The 12,699-nt window shown below is 36.5% G+C and overlaps 1 protein-coding gene across 3 annotated transcripts in view; it reads right to left on the bottom strand.

Annotated features, from left to right (window-relative positions):
• The window catches only part of sh2d3ca (SH2 domain containing 3Ca), a 63,412-nt gene extending 55,744 nt beyond the window's left edge, over nucleotides 1-7,668 (bottom strand). For 2 of the 3 annotated variants that reach the window (XM_077243103.1, XM_077243104.1), the window contains exons 1-2: nucleotides 7,526-7,659; nucleotides 3,100-3,814 (exon numbers count right to left, since the gene is read on the bottom strand). In XM_077243103.1, coding sequence (XP_077099218.1) covers nucleotides 3,100-3,814; nucleotides 7,526-7,544 — 734 coding nt within the window. In that variant the 5' untranslated portion in view covers nucleotides 7,545-7,659. Of the gene's footprint in view, nucleotides 1-3,099; nucleotides 3,815-7,525 lie in introns of all 3 variants that reach the window. The other variant, XM_077243105.1, reaches the window with a different exon arrangement.
• Between the last annotated feature and the right edge of the window lie 5,031 nt (nucleotides 7,669-12,699).

Here is a 12,699-nt window from a genome sequence, read left to right as displayed (position 1 = left end):
GACAGAAAAATGCGGCCCGATCCGCACTCTAATCTACATGACATCACTAGGATCTGTGATTCAGAAACATGGCTTTTCCTATCACTGCTACGCTGACGACAAACAACTCTACTTCTCATTCCAGCCTGATGATCCAACGGTTGGTCCTCGCATCTCAGCCTGCCTGACAGACATTTCTGGCTGGATGAAGGACCACCACCTTCAACTAAACCTTGTGAAGAAAGAGTTGCTTGTGGTCCCGTCCATAACTCCATCAAGGTCAGCCAGGAACCTTGAGATGTGATTGATGATCAATTTAACTTTATAGACCACATTGCTAGAACTGCCCAGTCCTGCAGATTTGCCTTATACAACATTAGGAGGATCAGGCCCTGTCTATCAGAGCCTGCCAACTCCTTGTCCAAGTGGTTGTTCTATCCAGACTGTACTATTGTAATGATCTCCTGGCTGGTCTTCCAGCTTGCACGGTCAAACCTCTGCAACTGATCCAAAATGCTGCAACTAGAGTGTCTTTAAAGGAGTAGTTCACTTTTTAAAAAACTTTTGCTGATAATTTACTCAACCCCATGTCATCCAAGATGTCCATGTCTTTCTTTCTTCAGTCGAAAAGAAATTAAGGTTTTTGATGAAAACAATCTAGGATTTTTCTCCATATAATGGACTTCACTGGGTACCAAACAACACGATCTTGCGATCTTGCGAATCGATCGGTCATTTCAAAAATAAATAAAAAAGTTTAAGTTTTATAAGCACAAATGCTCGCCTTGCTCTGTTCTGTGATGCACGTTAGTGACTCTCCTGTTCGAAATCGTTCATCAAAATGAACTAATCTTTTTTCGAGTCATTTCGTTCATTCAACGAACGAAATGACTCGATAAAAGATTTGTTAATTTTGAACGAGTATTTTTTCGAGTCATTTCGTTCATTCAACGAACGAAATGACTCGAAAAAAGATTTGTTCATTTTGATGAACGAGTTTGAACAGGAGAGTCACGAACGTGCATCACAGAACAGAGCAAGGCGAACATTTGTGCTTATAAAACTTAAACTTTTTTATTTATTTTTGAAATGACCGATCGTTTCGCAAGATAAGCCCCTTATGCATCGTCTGGTGTCGTTTAAAGCCATTTGAAGCCGCACTGAAACTGTCATTTGGACCTTGGACCGTTTGGTACCCAATGAAGTCCATTATATGGGGAAAAATCCTAGAATGTTTTCATCAAAAACCTTAATTTCTTTTCGACTGAAGAAAAGAAAGTAAATATCAGCAAAAGTTTTTTAAAAAGTGAACTACTCCTTTAACGAGCTGAAGAGAGCACACGTTACTCCTCTCCTCACAAAACTGCACTGGTTGCCAGTTGCCGCTCGCATCAAATTCAAGTCACTGACTTTTGCCTACAGAACAACCACTGGCTCTGCTCCCTTTTACCTAAACTCATTACTTAAGACTTACGTGCCATCCAGAAACTTGCGCTCTGCAAGTGAACGCCGTCTTCTTGTGCCATCTCAAAGAGGCACAAAATCTCTTTCTCTGACCTTTTTTTGGTTTGTTCCATGCTGTGGAATAACCTGCCAAACTCAACGAGAGCTGCTGAGTCCGTGGCCATTTTCAAGAAATGTCTGAAAACGCATCTTTTTCGGCAACACTTGATCCATTAATACTGACACATCTTCTATTCTATATCTATTATCTTAAAAATAAAAAAATAAAAAGTACACATCCTGCATTAGATTAAACTGGGAAGGGTCATGACACTTGCATATTGTTTTCCTATTGTTAGTTGAACTGCTTCTATTGTTCTCATTTGTAAGTTGCTTTGGATAAATGAATGAATAAATAAATAAATGTAAATGTAGTATGCGGTTCCAAATACAGCAAATGATTATAATGGCTTCTATGTGCTTTTGTCATGTGTTGCGCCATTCATTTCCGGTTTAGACAGATGTGTAGCACGGTTGTGAGGGTTGGGGGACAGTGTAGGTGTCTACACTACCTACGACAGTGTAGGCTATCATTTCCATTAGCAATGACTATTTACTTCAGTATTTCTATTAGATTGCTGTAGCGCAGCTGCCGAACTTCCAGTGAAAACAACTAGAGACACAGTATAACTTGCTTTTTTTTGTTCTTGTTTTCAACTGAAAAAAAAAACTGATGAAGAGCCATTGGCCTCGAAACATCATCTGTGGTTAGAACATAAAATAAATATTTTTCTATTTTTGAAACTGTGGTGTGCTAACTTTTCCTTCCTTTTTTACAGATTTTTTTGTGGTTGAGCACCCTCATTGAGCTTTTTGCCGTTAGATGTGCGCACTTTGTGTTGACTCTTCATTGGAAAAATTAATCAAAAGTTAATACAAGAATTTTCTGAAATAACTCCAACTGCTGATTTGAAGAATTCAAAGAGTATAGTGAGTTGATCTCCCGTTAATTCTTACAGCCTGCGTCATCACATGAGGCTGCAATACTATTTTCACTCAATACGTGTTGATCCAATCAATTCCCAATGGACAAATTCAAGTACTGCTTTAAATTTTTTCTTGTTCAAAAAGCCGTTTCACTCTGATATACAGTATATAATAGGGAAGAAAAAACTATTGCAAGTTCAACTTTCATTTCATGCCGACTTTAAGTGTACTGTACTGAATGAAAGTAGCCACTTAAAGTAGCCACTGTCCCCCTGTAGTCAATCATTTTATCCCTTAAAACTCACCTTTGATCACCAAAAAGACATATTTAAATCTAAATTCGTAATGCCTTAAAATAGCTTGTAACGCTACACCCTTGCCCGATTTATTATATGTGGTTCTATGAATATGCAATTGAGCCCCGAATCCTCTCACTCACACCAGCTCAGAGATCCACTCGTTGAAGATCACACGTTGACCTGATTGGTTACAAGGTAGTTTGTGATGTCAGAAACACCAGCGATTTCAAAACGCATTTTTGGGTCACTGTAGTTTTAAGGAGAATATTCTCAGCAATGGTGTTGACTTATGAATTTACTCGTGGTTTGCTTTAAAACATATTAAAAACACTACATGGACATATAAACAACATTAAATGTTAAGAAATCAAGTAATGTAGCTGATCTTTACCTGTTAGGCTCCATCTTCTCCTGTGTACAGTCTGATTCTATATTAGGATCCTCTCTAACGGCTGTCTTCTGCTCCATCTGGCTGCTCATTTTCAGAGGCAACTGAATCAAGTCCCTGTCCAACTGGAGCTTCTCAGTACCCTTCACAGAGGTATCTTCTTCTCTATGTTTTTTCTTGGGGAGTATTGGCTGGACCTTTGACTCTTTGCTCAAACATAGATCTGGCGAAGGCTCTAGACATGCACTCAATGGATCGACATGTATCTTGGAGACAGCTACAGGCTCCTTATGTTCATCTTCCAGCTTTGTTGAGTGTCCATCCATAGTTGGTGGAGTTGGAAGGTCACGCTTCTGGATGTGACTATCTCTAGTCCCAACAGTTAACTTGTCCTCCATAATGGGGTTTTCCAGGACCTCCAGGCCCTGAAGTACGCTGAGAAGGGGTGAATCAAACACATGGTCTTGTGAAGGTCTCATGCTTTGACTCTGACTGAGGTTGGTCTTGTCCTTGGACTTGCTCTTCTTCGAGCTTTTGTCCTTCTTCGGGTGACGTGGCATGGTGCCCATGTGCGTGTACATTTCACTGGAGCTGGCGTAGCTCTGGCTCCGTGGACTCATGCCCATATCGTCAGCCGCCAGCTCTTTGACGGATCCTTCGTCCTTCTGGGCATCTGATTTACGCCGGAGGTTGGTGAGGCTACCAAACCACTTGAAGCCTGAGAAGGGAGAAAACATGTTGTGCATGCTGTAACTCAGAAGTTTTCTAAATGTCTCGAATGGTTAAAAAGTAAAAGGTTTATAGGACTGTGCACCCTATAGGGTCCCTGCCATTCCTAAAGTTCTTTTAATGTGAGAAAGAAACATGTAGCCCCTTAAGTAAATATACAAGACCTGACCTTGTCAGTGGTAAAAAAAAAAAATAATTGGTCCCTTTAGTCTCTAAGACTAAAGAGACTCAGCTTCTCATAAATGAAGCCAGAATATTTCTTTCTGATGAAAATAATGTCATGGTTGCAGAACAGTGATAATGATGAACGGGGGAGGAAATTAAGATACTGTACAAACAGGAAGGCGAGTCTTAAAATAAAGCTTTATCGTAATTTGTTTCTAGCATGATCTTCAATGTCAGGGCCTGCCCTTAAATTTCTCTCTGTCACTGATGGAATGTCGACTCATTTATCTTAATAATTATAGCTCTCAGGGGAGCGACAGAGTTTAGCCCTGTTCTGGTTTTGTTTCTTGTCAAGTGGTCTGGTCAAGGACTGAGTATATTCATCATCAGACAGATTAAAATCAATAACACATGAGACTATTAAGAAGTGATGTAGTTCTTAATGTATTTCTGGGTATTGTACTTGAAGGTACTAGAAAGTATAACTGAAATTAAGTAACCTGTTTTGTGTGCTAAGACTAAGTTACTTTTTACATTCACAATAATCATAGGTCCTGTTCATTTAAAAGAAATGAGTTAACTCTTATTTACACTTACATTTAGGATTAAACAAATAAAGTGAAATGACTACTGATTTACAGTAAAAGCAACTAAAAGAAGAAAATATCAGTGTGACATATAATAATAATAGGAGCCTTTTCACATTTCTGGGCTTCTCAGAAACAGAAATCTTCATAGTCAGGTAAACTTCTATAGCGGTGAACAGGGATGACCCTAAATATAATTTTTGTATTCACATTTGCTCTAAAAGTAAAAAAAAAAAAATTCTGTTATAGAGATTACATGACTTTCCAAAAGAGAAAATAAATATAGAGACATATCAAGTTAGTCAGAAGAGAGAAATTTTGCCATCTCTCCCTCAGCCAATGTGTAAAAACCCCCTTGTAGCAGCTAGGGATGGCTGACGCGAAACAGTCGTTCCGAAGCTTTGTGAGACTCCGAAGCGCAGATGTTTCGAAACACTGATCCGAAGCGTGATTCAAAACACCCATGTCACGTGACTACGGCTAATCGCACATCTGTACAAAAAGTTAAGTCCACTCATCTTGACCTCGTGGGTTTTTGTGAGAGGATTTTTTTCAAAGACTGTAGAAATTATCTGTTAAAAAAAATAGGCTAAGTCCTTCCAAAGAAGAGAAATTAATATTGTTCATAAGAATCTTTAGAAAAAGTGAGACATTGTGGCTTGATTTCTTTTATTAATATTCATTTTTTAGGACCAAAATAACATTATGCACAGTGAGGAGCCTACAGGTTACAAGCTTCACATATTAGAAAAATAGCTACAATAATCAAAAAACACATTTTTTAATGGCTCGTTGTCAAGGTTGTTTCAGATCAACACCTGCAAGTGACCACTAGGTGTCACCGTTGAGACGGGTGTCGGATAGATTCGAAGCCTCGACACAATATGGCACATTTGGTTCAACTGTTTCATTGCTTCACGAAGCCTCGATCTGCCCACTACTAGTAGAAGCGTTAATTTGTTTTTTTCCTCCTACTGACTGTCAGGGTGTGTGCAGGCAGAAGATGACGAGGGATGCTGGAGGATCAAATCCAAACTATTTTATTTACAATTAACCACGGCGATACAAGCAGGTAGGTAACACAACGGCGTTACATAGACGATAACGGACCAATACCGACTGAACAGAGGGAACTAAATACAGACACTGATGAACATAAACAAGGTGACACAGATGAAGGTGATTAACAAGACACAGGTGATGAAGATGGACTAATGAAGGTTGACATGGCAACGGATGAGTGGCAGGAAAACAAAAGACATGTGACTAAGACTGAAAACTGACAGAAGATCTAAACAGAACAGAATCAAACAGACACAAACGTGACACTTACAAGGAAATATAACACAATATATTGAGTTATAAATGTGTATTAAATTTGGTAAAAATGAAAATATTGCTATACTACATTTTACTATTACTATACTATAAACGAAACTATACTAGCTTTGCAGTGCTGATAACTGTGGAAACGCATCATCACAGTCTGTGAAAGGGTCCATAGCACAGATTCCTAAAAAACTAAATTCTGTGTTTTCTTGCTTAATATTTAAACATTAAATAATAAATATTTAAATATCTACTTTACTGTTTATTCATGTGTACATAATTTGAAATGTAAATGTATACACATTTTCACATTTAAAGAGGAGACATAAAACCACACTGGACTATATAGTCAGCCTATGAAATAAAAATAGATTTGAATTGAAAGGTTACCTTATTTTCTTAGGAAAAGGGTGTTTTTCATAAAGTTCAAGTTGGGGCAAATTGCATTTTATGTTTTATTTGTTGTAATTTTATATTACAATAACAATCTATCAAAAGAAAGTTTTAATATTTTTGGATCTTTGCTATATTTAGTGTTTTGTTTCCTAATAATTTCATCATACTTTTTTTCAATGTAAATGTTCAAAAGTTTAGTGGACATTCCATTTTGATAAATTTTAGTAAGGCAAAACGTACACTAACATTTTTTCGATTATCTATATTTTTACTGGCAATAGACGGGTGTTTGCATATGAACGTATATTTAAATATTTTTTAAAATATATTTTAGGTTTTAAACTTTAAACTAAAAACCTTCTGCTTCTGTTGTTCCTGAATGATAACCACACTGTAAAAGAAAAGTTGCTGCCTTAAAATTTTAAGTAGCCTGTAATCAACTTGGATGTTTAAGTCATTTCAACTTAAATTACATTAAACTGACTTTCAGTTAGTTGAATCTTGTGTAACCTATTTTAAAAAATTGAAAATGGCTTAACTTATTTTGATCAGTTAAAAATTTGACTTTTATGTGTTGTTTGTGGGTTTTTTGTTTTTCATGACTGTGCTTTTACATGTTTTGCTCACAATATTACACAATACATCTATAAGTTGCAGTTTATCAATATATCCTACTTTTTCCTTTTTTTGACCTTATAACATTCAAACTAATCTGATATAAAAGACTTTTAAATTTCTTCATGAGTTTGTTTTCTCTTGGTCGATGTTCAATTTGGCTCATATTGATCTAGTCTAAAGTACATTCATTTGCTTGGTGCAGCTGAATCCCCAAATGTCATTACGGTATTCCCATATCCCATCACTGTCTTCAGAATGGTGTGATCTGGCTTTGGCTTTACCTCAAGGCATTCGAGCAAAACAACAAAAAGCCTCTTAAAAGCGTATCTATGTCTATGCACTAGCGCCTTCAAATACACTAACCTTTAAAAGAGCGGAACATTATACCCTTCAAGGCCATTATAAAAATCAATCATGTCAACAGTCCTGTTCCTTTAGAACTCGCTGATAGATTCGACAAGGACAGTGGGCCGATATTTAAGGCATTTTGAACTTTAATAGACTTGCTTAAAAGACCAGAGACTTTAACCACAAGAACAAGCCTCATGGCAAAGAGATGCCAGTCTGAATGATTACATCATATGGCAGAAATCAAATGGACTCACTCAGTTTGCGTTTGATCATGGTCTCTGACTCCTGTGTTTTTCCGGGATGGGGAGCCACAGGTCCTCACTTCTGGCTGTTGTAGGTGTGTTGTGTGTGTGTACACATAGAAGCGTGCACTTCCTGCTGATGCTCTGTAAGAAGCAGCTGCGAAAGAAAGAAAGAAAGAAAGACTTCCTGTGGTTTCTGGGCGGATACATGTGATCTGTAATGCCACATTTACTCAACAGCACTAGATGTTGACATGCGAGAGCTTCTTCGGTCACTCTGTCAAAGGTGACATGACTGAAATAAATAATGTATAAAAAAATGTGTATATTGTACTATACTGACCATACCTTATTATAAAGAGACATTTTGTTTTGTGCATGGCTTATGTACCACTTCATCATGTAACAGTTGACCTTTGACCTTATGCACAAGGTTAGTTTTTACAGCTATAGTGAACTAGAAATAGTGATGAATCTTATTATATCAACATTTCTTCCACTTATTTTTTTGTTTGTTTATTAGCCTTGAGTTGAAGTTAATGTGCACCAAATTATGAGAACATTTTGAAATTATGAAAGAAAAATCTTTCAAAAGATGAAAATCTGTCATCTATATTTAACAAACATTACATCATGTAAATGACACTTCTTCTTCATTATATAACTTTATTTTACACATTAGCTAATGCATTAACTAATATTAACTAACAATGAGCAACAAATGAATTACAGTATTTATTAATCATTGTTAAAAACACAACTGTTAATTGTTAGTTCATGCTAGCTCATGTTTATTAAACAATATGAACAGATACAAATTTATATGAACTAAGATTAACAAATTCTTCGGATACAGAAGTATTATTCATTGCTGCTTCATGTTAACACAGTAAAAAATTATTAAATTGATTTAACTCATCAAAATAAGTTATTTAACAGTTTTTCCACAGAAATCTTCTGAAACAGCCATTTACACTCAACATATGTTTTACATTCTTTTCAACTTTGTTGAAAACTCTCTTTCCAAAGTTTTCAACTTTTTTTACAAGTTATACAACATTCGAACTCATTTTTAAGTCAGTTTAATGTCATTTAAGTTGACTTAAACATCGAAGTTGATTGTGCTTAAAAAATGTAAGTAAATACAACTAATTAACAAATGGAACCATATTCTACACTGTTACACTTAATTTATTTAACCCCCATGTTTTCATACACACTCTATATTTCTAAACATATATTAAACATATTACATTCCTCTGTGGAGTGAGCTGTGGCCACAATAATGTCCGTTAATTATGATGAACCTATCGTTTTTGGAGGACTTCTCTTCATCTTAACATTTCACACATATAATATCGCACCAGATGCATTTGCAGAAGAAGCTAGTGTTGTTTATAAATGTGTTGCGTCTCACTTCCTTTCTTGTAATCTGCCTTGAGCCTACTTCCTGTATGAACATGAGGGCGTATGTTTGAGATACTGAGAGAGAAAGTGAGAAGTTTCAAAGGGAGTTGCTAGTTTTTGTTGAGTCTGTAATTTATACTATAACGTAAGAATTTAAGGTTTTAAAGACCGACACACAAATCGCATTCTTACAGATCATATTCCTAATCATATATTTTCATACATGCACACAAGTGTCCTGGGTTTTGTTTAAACCAACTATTTGCATAATGCTCTGCATGTCACATCTGTTATGAGTCAATAACACATGCAGTTTTTCCGTCGTAGCAAGTAAAATTTTCCAATTTGCATACTATACATCATAGTATGCAAGATTATAATTAGTGTCCCAAATCATAGTTTGTTGAAAACAGTATGCCAAAAGTGCCCGAATATCAGTTATCATTAACTAAAACTATCAAAATTACTTTTGTTAATTGATATGAAGCTGAAATAAAAATAAAATACAAACATTACATGAAAAGAAATTTGAAATGATGCCTTGTCATCTAAATGAAATAAGTTAGATAACTTAATTATTAAATATTCAAATTACCAAGTGTATAAAACTAAATGAAAATAATAAATAAATTAAACCTATTTAGAAATAATTAAATTAAAAAATTAAAATGACAACATCCCATTAAATCACTAAACATTATAATTGAAAATATGAAAGGAAAAGCTAATTCAAAATATTAGTAAAAACTGTAATAGTTTATTATTAATAATAAAATAACTCCTGGATGCTGTTATATTCTGTTTCAGTTTGATGTTTGAAGTATGCCTTTGTACAAGCTTGTTTGACTTGCGAAACAGAAGAGCCACAAAATATTTTACTACATACTCAAAATTAAGCACTTTCACATTTTTAGAATCCTTTTAGTGCCTAGAATGCAAACTGTAGCAATATGACCGACACTTTAAAATAAAACAATGAACCATCTGACCACTAGAGGACAGCAGCGGTCCAATATCACTGACTTACCACACTCAAACTGTATTTGCAAATTATCAGGTTGCCATGAACTGTGCATATAGGCTATTAGCAGCCTATTAGACATGAGTTGGTTTAATGTGCACCAAATTATGAGCAAAATTAGGCAAAAAACAATCAGCTGTAATTAAGTCATGGAACATTACTGTACATCTTGTAAGTGACAAGCCTGTTAATAACTTCATGCTTGGAGGCTTTCACAAAATAAATGACAGTTTGTCAAATGGAGCACTGCTAAAGTTGAAGAGACAGATATGATCTGTCATAGTTTTAAGCAGTCTACTGGACAATTTCATTATAGCCACAAGACTTCATGCTCCTTGAGTTTTTAAGGGACAACCTGTCACCACTATCATCTAACCATCCACCAATCAATTCCCCATGGACAAAATCAAGTTCGCCCTACATTTCTTGTTCAAGAAGTCGCTTCACTCATATATAGGCTACAGTAGCCTACATCACAATAATGGAAAAGACTATCGCAACTTCTGTTTCATGGCGACTTTGATCAAACTTTCTCTGAAGCTAGATGTCTAAACTGAGCTAGATCGAGGGCTAGAGCGACACGTAGAGTGCTGTTATTACACCATATAGCTTTGACCTAACCTGGCATTATTTTTCTGTTACATGCGCAGGTCTGATTCAGAAGTGACGTCAGATTATAATGGAAAGTGCTTACTTCAGTGGTGACGGTGCACATGCTATTTAACGCTATACATCAACACACACACTGTCAGTTTGACAGGACGGTTTTGATGTGAGAGTTTACATTTTTGTTTAGGTTTCACTAAAGTGTCGTTCAGTGTTGCCAGATGTACGATAATTATCGTATTTGTACGAAAATTTTGACCTCTGTACGATGTACGATCAATAATGAAAAAAATCCCATAATGTACGATAATTTCAGAGTTTTCAGTCGTTCGTCCAAACACACATCCTACCGCTTCTCTCTCTGACCCAGAATCATTTCGCAGTCTCGCCTGCCTGCACTTAAGCTGCACGTATACATACACACACACACAAACACAAAGGCACCACACGTTGTCGCCCGGCCCGCACGTCAACACTACCGCCCCCGCCCCCCGCCGTCAACACCCCCCGTCTAAACAACAAAACCAAACATTGCATCCTACATGTAGGGATAAATAGCTGAATTCTGCACGGTTACGTCGTGTACGATAACTTTCTTCCAAATACGATTATTTTGAACTACTGGTACGATAATTGGACATTTCCAATCTGGCAACACTGGTGTCGTTACCACAAGGTTGTTAAATCCTAAAACGGAGTGTAAATTTTCAGGGTAACAGAGGTTAGCATTAACGCTATTAAAACATATCAGACCCCTGAGTTCACACACAGCCAGATTCACATTGTTCTCAGCTGTGGTAAAAATCTCTGTAAAACCAAACAATGTTAAACGTATCAATATTTAATAACCAAAATACACGTAGGCTACTTAGACTACAGCCTATTTTATCAGTAAGATAATGTTGGATGTAAGCTGTTTACAGTTGCAGTAAACCAGAATGTGCATCTGTCATTTATCAGTTTCTTAAAGGGATAGTTCACCCAGAAATGAAACTTTCTCCCCCTCCATTGATAGCCTATGGCAACTACCACATTCAAGGTCCCGAACGCCAGTAAAAACATCATTAAAGCAGTCCATGTGAATTTTATGAAGCAGCACGAGTGCTTTGTTTGCACAAAAAACATAATTTACCACTTTATTTTCAAACATATTGACCTGGAAACCAGTATGGTGTATAAATAAATAACTTTTTTTGTGTGTGTGCTTACATTTGGGAAACATTATTAAAGAATCGATAACTTTGAACGAATGTTCTATTAATGTTACTGGAAGAACATTGTTCATAATTTGAGAGAACCTTGCCAGAACATTAGGCAAAGTTCAGAAAATGTTCCCTGTTAGCTGGGTTTAGGTTGGCACATATCTGTCTTTGAGTCGCAACCCCTAGATCTTGTGATCTAGAGAATAGGGTAAAAATACTTTGTCGAACTTATGAAGGACATTGGCATTGGACATTGGGCTGTAAACCCCTTTGTAACTGTTATTTGCCAATTTTTTATGGATGTGAAGTTTTCATGCTAAAACATGCTAATGCTAATACCAGTGCTTCTTAATCTAAAGCTCACTAACTATTAGTGAGCACTATCTCTGTATTTACAGATATTTACCTTGCTCTTTCTCCACAGGCCGTTTCCTATCTAACTGTTCCTTTCGCTGTTCTTATCAACAGATAGAAGCTATGAAGACAAGGAAGGAAAACAAATATGAAGAATCGAATGTATAATTTTTCACTCTCTGATAAATGGATTTGAAGAAACATCTGGTACCCGAGGCTCAGCTCAGGACTCTGTGAATAACATAGACAGTAAAAGAAATGGACACAGCGACCCCATTGATTTCAACGGAGAAGACTGAAGCCCGATTATTGCACTTCCTGTCTGATGGCTGAGCGACTGCGCAGGCTGAAACTGAGCTTGACGACAGTCTGCCAGTTGTAAATCTTCTAGTAGCTGTGCCCAGTAAATCTGAATCACCAAATTCCTCAAAACGTTGTTGAAATATTTTGTCCCGTTTTTTTTATGGACTCTCTATGGGCTTCACCATTGACTTAATGCCTCTATGTCCCCCCGATTGCCTCATAGACAGTAGAAGATTGCCTGCGAGCTTCTCCTCCTGTATATACGGTAATGTCTCTATTGTGCGACAGAAACT

Source organism: Siphateles boraxobius, unplaced genomic scaffold (genome assembly GCF_051911475.1).
Source record: "Siphateles boraxobius isolate OS27281-9 unplaced genomic scaffold, OSU_SipBor_1 25, whole genome shotgun sequence".
Classification (NCBI taxonomy): domain Eukaryota; kingdom Metazoa; phylum Chordata; class Actinopteri; order Cypriniformes; family Leuciscidae; genus Siphateles; species Siphateles boraxobius.
The sequence above is the reverse complement of the archived record's forward strand: the minus strand, read 5'-3'. Positions and strand labels throughout refer to the sequence as shown.